At 39.6% G+C, this 16,572-nt stretch overlaps 1 protein-coding gene across 2 annotated transcripts; it reads right to left on the reverse strand.

The window, feature by feature from the left end:
- Positions 1-8,482: 8,482 nt before the first annotated feature.
- On the reverse strand, positions 8,483-15,046 carry LOC106611064 (visual system homeobox 2). 2 transcript variants are annotated; one of them, XM_014210920.3, is made up of 5 exons: positions 14,475-15,046; positions 13,991-14,075; positions 12,660-12,783; positions 9,989-10,169; positions 8,483-9,640 (listed from the first exon to the last, which is right to left on the reverse strand). In XM_014210920.3, the coding sequence occupies exons 1-5, from the start codon at positions 14,887-14,889 to the stop codon at positions 9,264-9,266; spliced, it is 1,182 nt and encodes a 393-aa protein (XP_014066395.1). In that variant the 5' UTR covers positions 14,890-15,046; the 3' UTR covers positions 8,483-9,263. The 2 variants fall into 2 exon arrangements, with proteins under 2 accessions (XP_014066395.1, XP_014066396.1); XM_014210921.3 differs by having other exon boundaries at positions 8,483-9,577; positions 14,475-15,022.
- Between the last annotated feature and the right edge of the window lie 1,526 nt (positions 15,047-16,572).

The following is a 16,572-nucleotide window of genomic DNA, read 5'->3' on the forward strand; positions in this document are numbered from 1 at the left end:
TCTGATTACCTGCTACTATTACTATGTTTGAGTTAGCAGCACACATCATGTCAAAATGAGGCTGGCTTGGTGGATCAGGTTTTGCGTGATTTATTCTTATAAGGTATTATTGAAGTGAACTGGAACTAACACTCTTTTAGTCTGGCAGATGACACAAACTGGCTCTCAGAACTGCCCACAGATGGCCTGCTGAAAATACCCAGCTCAGAGGGTTTGGGCTGGGGGAGGGAAAGGAGGGCTGCTGGTGTCTTGCCACACATCATAAATCTTTCTAGGCCATGCTGTCAATGCTAACTGTACAAGATATTTTCATGATTAAAGTAGTGGCCAGAACAGGCAAGAATTATAAAGACTTGTGTCCAGCTGAGCTGTGTAGTGGAGGTGGAGGTTATCCAGGGACAGAAGCCCTACTCTCAATTTGAGCATGACTAGATTACTGTCATCTTATCCATTCACCGTATTCTCACATTCATAGTGTGACAATTAGAAGGTAGCGTCAAGTACCACTGCCTGGGAAGCTTATGGCTACATAAGTAGACTAAAGTGAACCTTGGCTCTGTCTCTTGACACCAGTTAGGGTTACTCACTTGTTTGATTACTGTATGTCCCTGTTCCTTCCCCTTTTATAAACAGTCACCTCTATTATAGACTCTAATCGAAAATACTGAAAGGCTAAATATAAAAAAAAAATTAAAAAAGAGTTAAAGCTGGCAACAAACTCTAGATACTAAATTCAGTGCATGGAAAATGTGGATTTTTAATACAAAAAGTGTCTTTATTCAGATGACATAGCCTTGTCTGATCCTGTTTCTATGTCTTGGTAAAATAACCCCTGGAAATTAAACAGCCCTGATCTCAGACAACTCAGTAGTTATCCACCTGATCTCGGACCTCTACGGACTACTATGACATGAGGAACACTAACACTAGCTTCATGTCCACACCCCAGCTCAAACCTAACACTAGCTTCATGTCCACACCCCAGCTCAAACCTAACCCTAGCTTCATGTCCACACCCCAGCTCAAACCTAACCCTAGCTTCAAGTCTAAACCCCAGCTCAAACCTAACCCTAGATCCATGTCTAAACCCCAGCTCAAACCTAACCCTAGCTTCATGTCCACACCCCTGCTCAACCCTAACCCTAGCTTCATGTCCACACCCCTGCTAAACCCTAACCCTAGCTTCATGTCCACACCCCAGCTCAAACCTAACCCTAGCTTCATGTCTAAACCCCAGCTCAAACCTAACCCTAGCTTCATGTCTAAACCCCAGCTCAAACCTAACCCTAGATTCATGTCTAAACCCCAGCTCAAACCTAACCCTAGCTTCATGTCTAAACCCCAGCTCAAACCTAACCCTAGCTTCATGTCCACACCCCAGCTCAACCCTAACCCTAGCTTCATGTCCACACCCCTGCTCAACCCTAACCCTAGCTTCATGTCCACACCCCAGCTCAAACCTAACCCTAGCTTCATGTCTAAACCCCAGCTCAAACCTAACCCTAGCTTCATGTCTAAACCCCAGCTCAAACCTAACACTAGCTTCATGTCCACACCCCAGCTCAAACCTAACCCTAGCTTCATGTCTAAACCCCAGCTCAAACCTAACCCTAGCTTCATGTCTAAACCCCAGCTCAAACCTAACCCTAGCTTCATGTCTAAACCCCAGCTCAAACCTAACCCTAGCTTCATGTCCACACCCCAGCTCAAACCTAACGCTAGCTTCATGTCTAAACCCCAGCTCAAACCTAAACCTAGCTTAATGTCTAAACCCCAGCTCAAACCTAACCCTAGCTTCATGTCTAAACCCCAGATCAAACCTAACCCTAGATTCATGTCTAAACCCCAGCTCAAACCTAACCCTAGCTTCATGTCTAAACCCCAGCTCAAACCTAACCCTAGCTTCATGTCCACACCCCAGCTCAAACCTAACCCTAGCTTCATGTCCACACCCCAGCTCAAACCTAACCCTAGCTTCATGTCTAAACCCCAGCTCAAACCTAACCCTAGCATCATGTCCACACCCCAGCTCAAACCTAACCCTAGCTTCATGTCTAAACCCCAGCTCAAACCTAACCCTAGCATCATGTCTAAACCCCAGCTCAAACCTAACCCTAGCTTCATGTCTAAACCCCAGCTCAAACCTAACCCTAGCATCATGTCTAAACCCCAGCTCAAACCTAACCCTAGCATCATGTCCACACCCCAGCTCAAACCTAACCCTAGCTTCATGTCTAAACCCCAGCTCAAACTTAACCCTAGCTTCATGTCCACACCCCAGCTCAAACCTAACTTTAGCATCATGTCCAAACCTCAGCTCAGCCCTAACCCTAAACCTAGCATAACCCTAACCCTAGCCTTATGTCCACACCCATGCTCAACCCTCACTTTAGCCATAACTCTAAACCTAATCCTAACCTTAACCCTAGCTTCATGGAGTACCTGGTTCATTAATTCATTAGAACATGAGTATCATGTATGGCTCAACCCTTACCCTACAGTGTGACAAAGTAAAAACACAGAACAAAAATATAAACACAACATGTAAAGTGATGATCCCATGTTTCATGAGCTGAAATAAAAGATCCCAGAAATGTTCCAAACACACAAAAAGCTTAATTCTCTAAAATCTTGTGAACAAATGTGTTTACATCCCTGTTAGTGAACTTCTCTCCTTTGCCAAGACAATCCATCCACCTGACATGTGTGGCATATCAAGAAGCTGATTCAACAGGATGATCATTACACAGGTGCACTTTGTGCTGGGGACAATAAAAAGCCACTCTAAAATGTGCAGTTTTGTCACACAAGACAATGCCACAGATGTCTCAAGTTTTGAGGGAGCATGCAATTGCCATGCTGACTATAGGAATGTCCAGCAGAGCTGTTGTAAGATAATTTAATGTTAATTTCTCTACCATAAGCCACATCTAGCATGGTTTTAGAGAATTTGGCAGTAAGTCCAACCAGCCTCACAACTGCAGACCGGTTTGCTGATGCCAAACGTTGTGAACTGAGTGCCCCATGGTGACCAGTGGGTTATGGTATGGGTAGGCATAAGCTACAGACAACAAACACAATTCAATTTTATCGATGGCAATTTGAACGCACAGAGGTACTGTGATGAGATCGTGAGGCCCATTGTCGTGCCATTCATCCGCCACCATCACCTCATGTTTCAGCATGTTAATGCACAGCCCCATGTTGCAAGGATCTGTACACAATTCCTGGAAGCTGAAAATGTACCAGTTCTTCCATGCCAGCATACTCACCAGACATTGAGCATGTTTGGAATGCTTGGCTCAACGTGTACGACAGCGTGTTCCAGTTCCTGACAATATCCAGCAACTTGAAAAGGAGTGGGACAACATTCCACAGGCCACAGTCAACAGCCTGATCAACATCAACTCTATGCAAAGGAAATGTGTTGCGCTGCATGAAGCAAATGATGGTCACAGCAGATACTGACTGGTTTTGTGATCCACGTCCTTACCTTTTTTTAAGGTATCTTTTTCCAACAGATGCATATCTGTATTCACAGTCATGTGAAATCCATAGATTAGGGCCTAATGAATTTATTTAAATTTACTGATTTCTGTATATGAACTACAACTCAGTAAAATTGATGAAATTGTTGCATGTTGCGTTTTTGTTCAGTATAAAATACTTTTTATGTATTATACAATTTACATAAATAATTTCCAAAGGCAGGCTCTCAAATGTTTACTGTTTTATTTAAGTAATTAATTCCATTTTCCTTTTGAATGTCATATTTAGCTCAAGATTACCACCTTGTGGTCAATGCCACATATTTAACCCTTCCTTTCCTTTCTAGGATCCATTTTCTCAAGCTTCACTTTCCACCTGATGGACAGCATTTTTTTTAACTAGGCAAGTCAGTTAAGAACAAATTCTTATTTCAATGACAGCCTAGGAACAGTGGGTTAACTGCCTCGTTCAGGGGCAGAACGACAGATTTTTACCTTGTCAGCTCGGGGATTCCATCTTGCAACCTTTTGGTTACAAGTCCAACGCTATAACCACTAGGCTACCTGCCGCCCCGCATTGTAAGATATGAGGAAAACAATCATACATTAAAAAAGTGTGATTCATCTCAACAGTGTTGAAAACAACAAGCAAACAAAGAACAGCAAGCTTAGGTAGAATTCATACCTAACCGGACATATGCATGAGGTTGAATGTTTAGCTGGACTTTAATTTTTTTGCTCCCTCTGGAGCATATTGACCACAAACAGACATATATTATAAGAGTATAAGAACTGTAGTCCTCCAAACCCTTCATCTCACCATCAGTGAAACACTGCTTTAGATGCATGCATTCCCCAAAGTACCCAACAGAGGGCAGAATAACATTCCATTTAATTCCATTGGGAAATAGGGCTGCGGTCACATTATGTCAACTCACAAGCAACTGCATATAATATAATATAATATAAATAGAATTCACAGATATAGCAATGCTTTTATGACGTTTACATTAGTTATGAAGTCAATTCACTTCAACCAACCATAAAAGGGCTTTCTGAAGTTCTGAATTGCTCTTGTGATGAACAGGGGTCCAGAATGTTTAGCCCTCTCTTTGCAGTGCAGTTTATCTCCTAAATGAACAGACTGATGGAATGAGATGGTGGACTGGAAATGGGTTATTGACATATATAATGATCTTGCAATGGTCACTTTCATATGCTGCTGTTCTGAGCTGCTATGTGCAGAGCTGTTGCCATAGGAAATTATGTCGGTGTTTCATCTCCGTTCAACCCTAATGTGCCACTAGTAACATGGTTTATGAGCTAGAGCTGCCTTTTCTCATTGATTAACTCAACTTTTTTTCTTGTACATCATGCATTATTTGACAAAGACAATCACTCAGAAGAAATTGTTTTTTAATGTTGAGTTAAGAAGACTATTTTACATAAAAGCTCTTATCTTACAGTTTGAAGAACTGGAGTTTCATCTGTCCATCAGGAGAAATATGATAAATGACATATCTAATATAAACAGCTTTCTCGTCAACAAATATGATCCCTCATAAGAATCCATTGCACTTTCAAAGGATTAAATAGCTTTGCACTTAAATGAATAATCTTCACACTGCGTATGTCTTAGCCCGAGTCATTTCATTTGTGAGTTTATGTATCCTGGCTAAGGGTCCAGTTCACTATACGGTTCTTCCAACAGTATTATAGGATTCTGAGGATCCACAACCTGTCATTACACTATTTTGTCCCTCTAAACTGTAAAAATGACTCACTCAACCACAAAGCTGTTCACATAAAGTTCCTGACAGACAAATATCCTCTCAAATAGCTAATGGTAAATCTCAGCTCCACGGCAGATGTTCAAACGAAGTGATGAAACTTTTATCCATGAGCTTTTTTGCCTAGTTTTAAAATGCAGGAGGCCAACTTCATTTTGTTTATTCCTCTGAGTGTTTTCATTTAGATCCAGCAAACAGAAACCAGAGTGGATAATAAGATTCCAAATATTCCAAAGGTTTAGACTATTATAAAATACCGTTTGTTGGATGTGATCTGAAGTTTCTGGCATTTCTAATAAACTGAACCATTGAATCAAGAGTGGCAAATATGAATGAAAGGGATGTTTCCTAAAACATAATTTTGTTAACACAATCCAGGCATTATCACACCAGATGTCATTGAATTGATTACACTGATGCTAAGTAAATTGAAGTAAATTAGGGTTGAATTTACAGTGTAAATTTAATGACAGTGTCAATATATACGGTACACCGTATTTTCCCTCTCCTGTGACATGATGACTGCGTTTAGGCAGCCAATTCTGATATTTTCCAACTAGTTGGTCTTGACCAATCAGATCAGCTATTTTGTTAATAACTGGGCAAAAGAAATCTGAATTGGACCACCTGTGTAAATGCAACCAAATATGATTCTAATCTGGGAAGCATCCAGTGTGCAAACGTCATGATGCCTGCTGACAGCCTACTCATCTGCCTGTTGCTCTATGGAAATGTTTTATATTTGCTATGAATGGCTTGGAATGGTTAATTTCATAAAGGAAGTACAAAAAGATCAGCCCAAGAGATACAAAAAGGCTTGAATTATTCAAACCTCTGGTTTAGAATGGTATACAGTAATAGATCATTTAATAGATCATTCAGAGTGAATCTGATTCAACATGCAATCTGATGGATTCTGTCTTGCATCCAAATCTATTCTAAATTGAAATCATGTTGACCTAATATGAACCAATGAATGTAAGTTAGCTCAGCATTTCAGCTAGCAGTATGTGCATACTTAAAAAAGCTAGGATGGATAAGTGATCTAAACATCTAAAATAAAGGGATAAAACAGCAATAATGGAGACAGATTCGGTTCTGGCTAAGTATCAGAGCAGGCGTCTTTAATACAGGCTCAGAGCACCTCATCTGAGCTGCTCTCACTGGCTCCCCTCTCCGATATGACCCTTATGCACTGGCCCCATACTTTAATCTGAGAGATTGAAGCCTCTCTACTGCAACGGATTACAGGCAGCAGAACAAAATACTGCACTTGGCTTCCCTGGGAACAGGCAGAGCATGCCGTTATAGGACCAGCTAGCCACCTTCTAATCAGCATGACCAACGGAGCATCTTACACAGGGAATGACAAGGACAAAACAGCAAACGGTAGCAACAGGCTCCGAGACAGATTCTACCCCCAAGCCATTAGACTGCTAAATAGCCATAAGACTGCTACATAGCTGATTAAATGGTTACCCAAACTTTTTGCATTGACCCTATCTTGCACTGAGTCTATGCACACTCACAATACTATATATACACCATATGTATACACTCTCACACACTACACTGACACTCACACAAACCCACACACATTCACATACACTACATACGCACACACATACGTCATGCACACACACGCATGTAGGCATGCACATCATAAGCTGCTCCTACTCTGTTCTTTATTTTACTCTTTCTTATTATTTATCCTGATGCCTAGTCACTTTACCCTGCTTTTATGTACATATCTACCTCACATTCGTACCTCGTACCCCTACACAGTGACATGGTACTCCCAGCTAGCACATTTGGTTCCTTGGAAGCTGTGGGAATGTAGGTATTTGGTTTCCCATTGGTTCTGGGAGTAAAGCCATACGTTTTCTGGCTGATAAAATATAATGTTTTTTTTAAACGTTCTGAGAATGGAAGTGAACATTTTGCCTGTTATGGGAATGTTAATTTTTAGTTGAATGCAGATCCTGAGAACATTTTACTATAATTACCTGAAAGTTTTCCTGAGAGGTTTTATCTATGGAAATTATAGTTTTTATTTTTTATAACTTCCTTAAAACTTTCACTGAATGTTTCAATAAGACTTTTAATAACACTACTAGCTTATTTTAGCTCCAAGCTCAGATAGGACACATGGAAATTCATTTGCTTAGGCATTAATCATGCAAACATTGCAGCACAGCATCAGTGAGATTCAAACCTATGATCTTCTGTTCTATATCTATGGAATAAGTCCACTGCGCCACCTGATGGACCTAGTATACTATGGGTTTTTTTACTCATGCAAAACTGTTTATTTTGGTCTATTCAAACGGACCCCATTTCAAAGGCAATTGTTATACTGAAGTACTGAAAATCCCACAAAAGAATGTTGTTTCTTAACATTCTCTGAACGTACTGAGAACATGTCTTTAAATAGAACCATGAGAAAAAAACTGTAGGAAATGTTATGCTTAAAAGATGCAGTATGCGGAAATCGCTCCACCATTTCCTGGTTGCTATAATTCTAATAGTTCGCATAATTTCAGTTTATGTGACAAAACAAGCATGTATAGTGTAGAGAATCATTGTACCATCTAAACTGCTGTGAAATATCGTACATTCCCAATGTCAAACCAGTTGGAGAATGTTCCTAGAACATTACCAAAAATGTAATTAAATGGAACCATGTTTGAACTTTTAGGAAACATTATTTTAAAGTAATGAAATACCAAGGAAATAACATTATTTTGTCAAGCTCTCGCCAAGCTCTAAGAAATGTATGGTTCTTAGAGCATATGGATCTGTATATAACTTAACCTTTGTGTATTTTATTCCTCTTTTGTTACTATTTTTTATTACATGTTTTGCATTAACTCTGCATCTTTGGGAAGGGCTCGTAAGCAAGCTTTTCACGGCAAAGTTTACACCCATTGTATGTGGCGCGTGTGACAAATAAAATGTGATTTGATTTGAACTCTGGTAGTTTTTAGAGCGTCCATTGTCTGGTACAGCAGTCCAGGACTTACTACTACTTCCTGAAGACGGAAATAGCATAAGTATGCCCAGGTAGTGAACAGAAGAAAAGACAAATATAGTGAAGATTAAACTGTAGACAATTATTGAGCTACAGCTTCTCTCTTGCAGGTCCACCTGGCCACTTGGCTTTGTGTTTAGATAAAACACTAAATAAAGCAACAGCAGACCTCATCAACAACAAAAAATTATATTCTGTATTGCATATTATTCAGACTATGAAACAAAAACGCAAACATTTAAAGACTACATAAAAGTATGTTTTAACAGTGCCTTTGTGAGCTATCTTTATCTTTATTATATACAGCGTAATAACAAGGTAAGATAACTTTTTCATTGTTGTGTTCCTCTTAAGAGAATAATGTTTTCCCTTTCATACATCATCATCCCAAAGAAAAATCTTGAATATGTGTCTTCAGGGAGCGACTATACAAGAAACACAGTCAGCATCAATATTATGGATGCTGTGAATTCAATATACAGTATACTTTCAAAGATTGGCTACTTATATATCAACAAATGTCCTAATTGGCTCATTCTAACAAACACAAGTATGTTTAAGAATATTCAATGAGAGACATTTGGAAAGTGGGTATCTTCTAGTTATAGGGGTTGTCAGCAATATACATATGTATGTAGTGTTAACCCCCATATTAAACAAGTTTTAACAATATATAAGCAACAATATATGTATGAATGTCAGGGAGTAAGAAAGACAGAAAGTGCATTGGTGTTTTTCTTAGTCAATAAGAGACAAATTCAGTTATCTTATCTCTCCAATAGGAAGACCAGTTTAAATAAGGTCATTTTAAAACAGCGTAATAGAGATCGTGGATGAGTTCAACATGTAAAAACCTCTCAGGGAACACTGAATAATACTGATAGATCTAGTTGAGTCCATACAGATGTTTAGAGAACGGTCAAGAGAACTGCAAAGTCTTTACAAAGTGAGGGTCTATGGACTCTTGGGCTCTTCCACTGGACTCAAAGGGCCACTAGATTTTTCCTCTGCTGCCTGTCTCTCCACTTTGCACTCTGGTCTCTCACATGTAACAGTCCCGAGCACCTTTGCACTGTGCTCCTGTGCTTTTGCCCTGAGTGCTGCGATGCTGTTCTCCCTCAGTTCCTCTTTGGAGATGGGTGACTTGCCCTCCGGCCTCTTCTCCTCCACGTCACATTCTTCTCCTCTCTGAATGGCTGGCTGCTGGGGAATGTCGAACTTCCCTGTTGGCTGGGCGACCGTGGTCTCCATGGACTTTTTGTGCATCCCTGTAAAGAATTGGGGGTATTCGGATTTAGAAAAGCGTCTGCTGATTGGAAAGCCATCTTCAACTGAAAATATTAAACAAAGAAATAGTTGTGATTTAGCTATAGGAATATGATCTTCAAATTGAGTACGCATAATAAATGTAGACCGATTGTCAATACTTGCAGTATAGTTTTCCCCCCACTAGGCGAGAAGTAAGCCTACCAAATATAAATGATCATATCTTGATCATTTCAGAGCCATTTGATGAAAGGATGAAATCAAGAATAAAGTATTTGCCCTCTGCCCTGAATGACGAGGAACACACCCACAATCACAAGTAGAAAAGTAGAATGTGGAGAATATATGAGAGCAAGAATTAATTCAAAGCATGGAGGATGAAACCTGCTGTAGATTAAACAGTAGTCTCATACCAAGCAGCCATGGGGCACAAGAGTCCATGATGCCATCCTTGGCGGACTTGAGGATGGAATCCGGTAGGGGGATGGAGTGACGGACCATGGCGCCATACAGCCCATACTCTGCCATCACACTGCTGCGACCCCAGCACTTCTCCCTCTTCCTCCATTTGGCCCTGCGGTTCTGAAACCAGACCTGTAACCCAGGAGGCGTCATTAAGGACCACCTATCAACACTGAATCTAGCAATATTCCGACACACTGACACTAGCAGCATCAATGAGTCTTCTAACTGACAGACACCACCACCTTAAAAGGCTTTAGCACTACCATCACATTGCGCCACAGTTGTCCACCTCTTGAAAAATCGTTTGTATAATTTTTGTTGTTTTATTGGTTGTATATCGTTGTATTTTACATTTGTGTGACTGTCCTTGTCTATCAGTGTATCAGTGTTTGTTACTTGTTTTGTGTTTTTTTTTGTGGATACCAGCTGCTGCTTTTGGAAACGCTAATGAGGATCCAAATAAAGACCCAATGGCCCTTCATGCCAATTCTGTTCTATAATTTGTGAAAACAACATAACTAAATCTGGTTTTATTTCACAGTTACTCTAGTGTTGTGTTGTTTTGAGATCTCTGTAAGACCCCTTATGCAATGTTTGGCTATCTCCACCCAGTCTGAGGTAGTGTGGATGGATGTTCAGTGAAACATCAACTTGCCCAATGCCAAATGTGGAACTCCATGAGCACTGGTTGGGGCCCCATGCTATCTGTCAGCTCAGTGAGAGGCCAAATTGATTTCATAGCACAACACAGAGCTGTTAAACAGCCTACTTGGCCACATCTGATGGCTGTGTGCAAAGTGCAAAAAACAAAAGAGGAGGGGCAAGCACGGATATGTCTCGACTGTGGAGGGGAACCAGACATTAAACTGAAAATTAACAAAACCATTTCAACCCTTTTTCTGTTAATTCTAATGATAGCCCTTATTTCATACAATATATTTTTTTTATGAGAAATTGCTTCTCTGGTCCTCAAAGGAAGCTGAGGGGGAAGCTGCGAGCAGAAGCGACCCCTAGGGCACGCCAAGACTGATTGAAAACTAAGTTAATTTCAAGCTCAATCGATGGTGGACAGGCGGGCAAATATCACGGGAAATTAAACGAGCGGGACTCCGGGGAGCGGCACTATTGACCCGTGCTAATAAATTCAATGTAGTTATATAATTTGAACTCCCCGCATCTCGAGCCAGCTTCCCCTCGGAACAAGGCATGCTCATCTGATTCAACTAATTAGACTGTATGAGAAAATTGGATGTTAATTTTATTTAGGATTGGAATACAGTTTTTTTTCCTTATTATTTATTCGCGGCGAAGAGCCATAATGAGAAGGAAATTAAACGCCGGTCGGGCAGATGGATGGTCCAGGTCACACCGCAATCTTCTTCTGCCTTGATAGCTTGATTAGGTCGTTAGTGCTCCTGTCCGAGAACAAATTGTTTCACATCCAACTACACCTAATGAGAGATTATCTGGCGAGGATGCTATTAGAGGTGTCTTTGTTCAGACAGGTAGAGAGGCATTATTGGTCGATTTATGTGGGCTCACTTGCCTCCTCCGTAAAACATTAAGGAGCTAACTATTTCGTCAAGTGCAGAGTAAGCCTATATCACTCTCCTTTTCATTTTCCACGCCATTCATTGGTTATTGGATGCCTGCTTTATAACCTAGGCCCAGGCTATTTAAATGTCAAGGCTAAAGCAACAAAGGTAGACCTGCCTATAGTTCTACACTGCATAAACCTATTCAGGTACCAATGTCCTTTATTCTGGCCGGGGACGCAAAAACCACCTGATACCATAGGCCTTCTTTATGAATGACTTAAATTGTTTGTAAGAGACCTTATCTAAATTATTATAATACATATCAAAAGCAGATTATGGTCCCAATGTACAGTGGCAGATGTCAGTGTTGGTTTAAAGGGCTACTTCGGGATTATGGCAATGAATGTTGGCCCTTTATCTACATGCCCAGAGTCAGATGAACTCTTGGATACCATTTTGATGTCTCGCCATCCAGTATGAAGGAAGTTAGAGGTAGTTTCGCAAGCCATTGCTAACTAGCGTTAGCGCAATGACTGCAAGTATTTGGTATCCACTAGCATTCGCTAACGCTAGTTACCAATTGTCATTGCACTAACGCTAGTTAGCAACTTACCTTCAAACTGCATGCAGAGACATAAAAATGGTATCCACCAGTTCATCTGACTCAGGGGAAGTAGATAAAGGGCTTAATTTCCAAAATCCTGAAGTATCCCTTTAGTAGCGCTTGCTCCAATATAAATGCAGAAAAGGTGTTAAAAAACCTAATGTGTCACTGATAATCACATCTCATTGGAGAAATACATTTTACAATTAGCACAGGAGAACCTGTAGGAAATATTTTGGAGAGTAACATAATAAGTACATTTGAGTTTCTTGCAAGGGACAATGAGAATTATATCAAAAACGATATTTGACGTGATAGTCAAATATAAATACAAAATAATATTAACACGAAGAATGCTGTTTTGAGACATTTAAATGCTATTTAGGGGAGGAAGAACTGCAGTTACAAAATACATTTCCTCTGACATGATACAATAACAACAGTGCCAACAATAGGCTATATAACCTGTAGTCATACCTGTATTCTGTCCTCAGGAAGCTCTGTTTTCATAGCCAGCATCTCCCGTGCATACACATCAGGGTAGTGCGCTTCGTTAAAGGCCTTCTCCAACTCCTCGAGCTGGTAAGATGTGAATATGGTTCTGTAGAAATATGAAATATGTGTAAATTGTGGACATTGAAAAATGTTCGAAAGGCGAATAATAGGCAAGCTCGGTTGGCTGTTATTTATTTCAAACAGATCAGATGTACAAATGCACACCTTCATTTGTACGGTGGCAATGCATTCCATTACATCTGATCTATCCAAGGTGTCTGTATGCATTTCATCTTAGGTACATTAAAAACAATGGTGCATTTTAGAAATAGACCTACAGTAGACAAACTCACATGGCCTCCAAAAGCAGCTGCTAAATGTGATTATTTATTCTCTTATTATTTGTTTACAATAAAAAAAAATGTGGCCTATTCAGTAGCCTATTTGAGGCAGTGGCTGTATCCCAGAAACCAATGTGTAGGACTATAAACATGCAGCCTATACATGCATTCAGTGAGTAGACTGCAAAAAATAAGTGGATTCATTTAAAAGGTTAGCAAAAAAAAAAAATGTGCGGGCTCTAATCCTTTATAGGCCTATATGCTGGTATAAAGGAAATCCTATTTTTCCATTTCAATGTCTGATCACCCTTATTGAATAAGACTATTCACAGACTAAGCCTATCTCTATGAAAGGTTTTAATAAGTCAAATGTAGGCTATGTCCATATGGTGTGTTAGGTCTACACTCGATGGTTAAAATAGGCCAATGCATTCACACCCCAAAACAAATATACATCAAAATGAATGACAAAAATATATGAAAAAAGACAAACATGTTAGAGTAGGCTAGCCTGTAAATTCACACTTGAAATAGAATACGAGGGGTAAATATTTGCTATGAATATTTGTATTTGCTATGAAACATGTCAAACATTTGAAACCAAGGGCTATTGGGAAATAAGGCAATGCGTTGACTAATTGCGTTTTATTAACTTGAATTTCAAACATATAGGCCTAGACCTTATTCGATTTAATTCCATGTTTGTTAGGTATATAAGGTTATTGATAGCCTAATGGCAATTGACAACCTGTAAATCATCTAAGTAATTAGCACAGGCTACTATTTCAAAATATATCCTAGTCTAATCTTGTTGTTGAATTAAGACAGTTCAAAAGGACTAAACAATGTAATATTAAAAAGGAGTGTTGTTAGGCCACACCATAAATTATGAAACATGCGACCTTCAGAAATTGAACAAGTTATTAGCATTCTGATAAACAATAATATCATGTGTTGGAATGCAACGCTTACCGGTGGCGTCTTTTCTTCCGTTTCTTGCTCTGGCTTAATGAGGTCTTTGAGAGTTTTCGTTCGTTTGACGAAAAATCTTCTGAGTCTGTGAATATTAGAAAACGTGACAACGTGAATGACTCGTTTGAGGCATTAGATAATTTCCAATGTGTTATCACAATTGTTAGTGATGAAATTGAGTACAATTTCTCCAACACAAATGTTATCGTTGTATTTTGTTACTGTTATATATATTTTTTAACTATTTTTTATTTATTTAACCTTTATTTAACTAGGCAAGTCAGTTAAGAACAACTTCTTATTTACAATTACGGCCTGACATAAGTAGCCTATTGCTATTATTTTATATTATTATTAACCAATGGTTATCCATTGTCCCTTTATAGTTCAGCCTAATACTAATATTACAATTATTATTATAATAAATACAAGTATATTTTTTAAGTCCTTATTTCAGGCTAATGACAACGACTGAAATTCCTACCCGAACTGGCGGACTGGCTGTGGTCCAGAGGTCCCACAGTTCTATTGCGGGGCTGCAAGTGAACGTTCTGCGCGTCCTGCAGGACCTCCAAAAACGCTGGTTGGCTGTAGAACGACGGAATCCCTCCAGGCCCGATTAATCCCATCCCAACTCCGACACCAGCGGTACCAAGCATTGACCTGGCGGCAAGCAGGTGCGCCCCAGATGGCAGAGACTGCATGGTGCTCCTCGGGACCGCCGAAGAGTCTTTATTCAGCCCTAAAATCTCCTGGATCCCGAATCCCGTGCATCTGGGAGGGTGCGTGGCGCTGTTCTTTGATTGTTGGTGCAGGCTGTTACCTCCGTTAGCACCAAGAGAGGACGTTTTGGATATATTCAACGTTTCAGATAGCACAGCGCCTTGTTTACCTGTCATGGTGTCTTCGATAGTATTCCCTATTTTTAGCGGCTCACAGGTCGGTCCCCAGTGCACGATCCACTATGTATCACTCCAGACTCTTGAAAATGGTTCTTTTATCAAACAGGTCCATCCCAACAAGAGTCAGAGCCCAGCAGCCAATCAACTACTAGGGATTTTTCGGGATTCCTGCGCATCAAGCATTACGCGCCTTTGGAAATGGTTTATTCGCTAAGAACTGATATATTAAGGCTATGGGCACATAACCCAGAGTGTGAGGATAACCCAAACGCCTGCGGATAAAGAGGATGAAACAGGTGGACGGAGTTAAAGCCATGCTATTCATCCAATTTATTGAAAAACATTGCATCAATGCAGGCCTTTTGAAATGTTTTTCGTTTGTAGGCTAGCGTGTGTACTCGTTTATACTGTATATTGAATATAACAATTATTCTAGTATTTAAACGTGATCTTGATATTATAATGTCATGCCGAATTAAAACTATATGAGGCGGATTGAATGAGTCCGGGCCTGGATTTAGTTACCATAAAAATAGTTTCGTTTCATAAAAATAAAAACGCATGTTTCAGTCCATCTTTTTTTTAAAACCTTTATTTAACTGGGCAAGTCAGGAATAAATTCTTATTTACAATGACGGCCTAGGAACAGTGGGTTAACTACCTTGTTCAGGGACAGAAAGACAGATTTTTAAATTATCAGCTCTGGGATTCGACCTAGCAACCTTTCGGTTACTAATCCAACGCTCTAACCTGCCGCCTCTTCTAGTGGCGATTTCCATCTTCTATGATCGCTATGTCCATCCCTTGCCTCACACATGAAGGGATAATTGATCCGAGGCAAGGAAACCATCACACGGACATCAAAGCCTCTCCATAACGACAGCTGGACGCGAAAACACATCTCTACAGACTGATCTCACAGTAGCATACAAAACAGATTAATGGGGATGGACATTTCGCAAAATAAATGGAAAATTAGGAAAGAATCTGGGCTACCAACGTGTAGGCCTATTAGAAGCTATTTACTAAACAACGTTCTCAAATTAATTAATGCGCACAAAAACAACATTAGGCCTAGCCTAAATCACTTTTAATCGTTTAGAAAAGGATAGTTACTGATGCATGGGGTCATTTGGGAAGCACGCCAAGCATGTTCATAAAGTGCAATTACATTAATAAAGATCATTACCATTATCAAACACTGCACAATTTTATAGAATGTTTAATGTGCTACATCATTTTCTTTAGGCCCTATTTGTCTAATAGATTTGATCCAATCCACATTTTAATCCCCGGTGCAATCCAAAGCAATTTAACTCTGTGTGGAGGCTTTGCAGCTTATCTTTCTATATGCACAAGTCGCTTAGTTTAGATAGTCAGTTTATGTTTCATATTCCAATGGAGAGAACATATAGCCTATTGTATTTTAATGTAAAAATGATCTATTTCGACAATTTTTTCCTATATCTTATCGAATTAGCCTATTTGAAAAACATTGATTTGGTATAAAATAAATTGGCGTTTTTCTTTAAAATTTAAATGTTCATCAATGAATTAAATATAGCCACCCTTTAATCCTTCCAATATACTTCTTCATCCTAAATATCAGGGGCTTTTCCGCTAAATGAATCGGACACTGAGGCCTACATTTGGTGCAATTTACAAAGTAGCCTATACTTG

The sequence above is a fragment of the Salmo salar genome, chromosome 09 (genome assembly GCF_965601325.2).
Source record: "Salmo salar chromosome 09, fSalSal1, whole genome shotgun sequence".
NCBI lineage: Eukaryota > Metazoa > Chordata > Actinopteri > Salmoniformes > Salmonidae > Salmo > Salmo salar.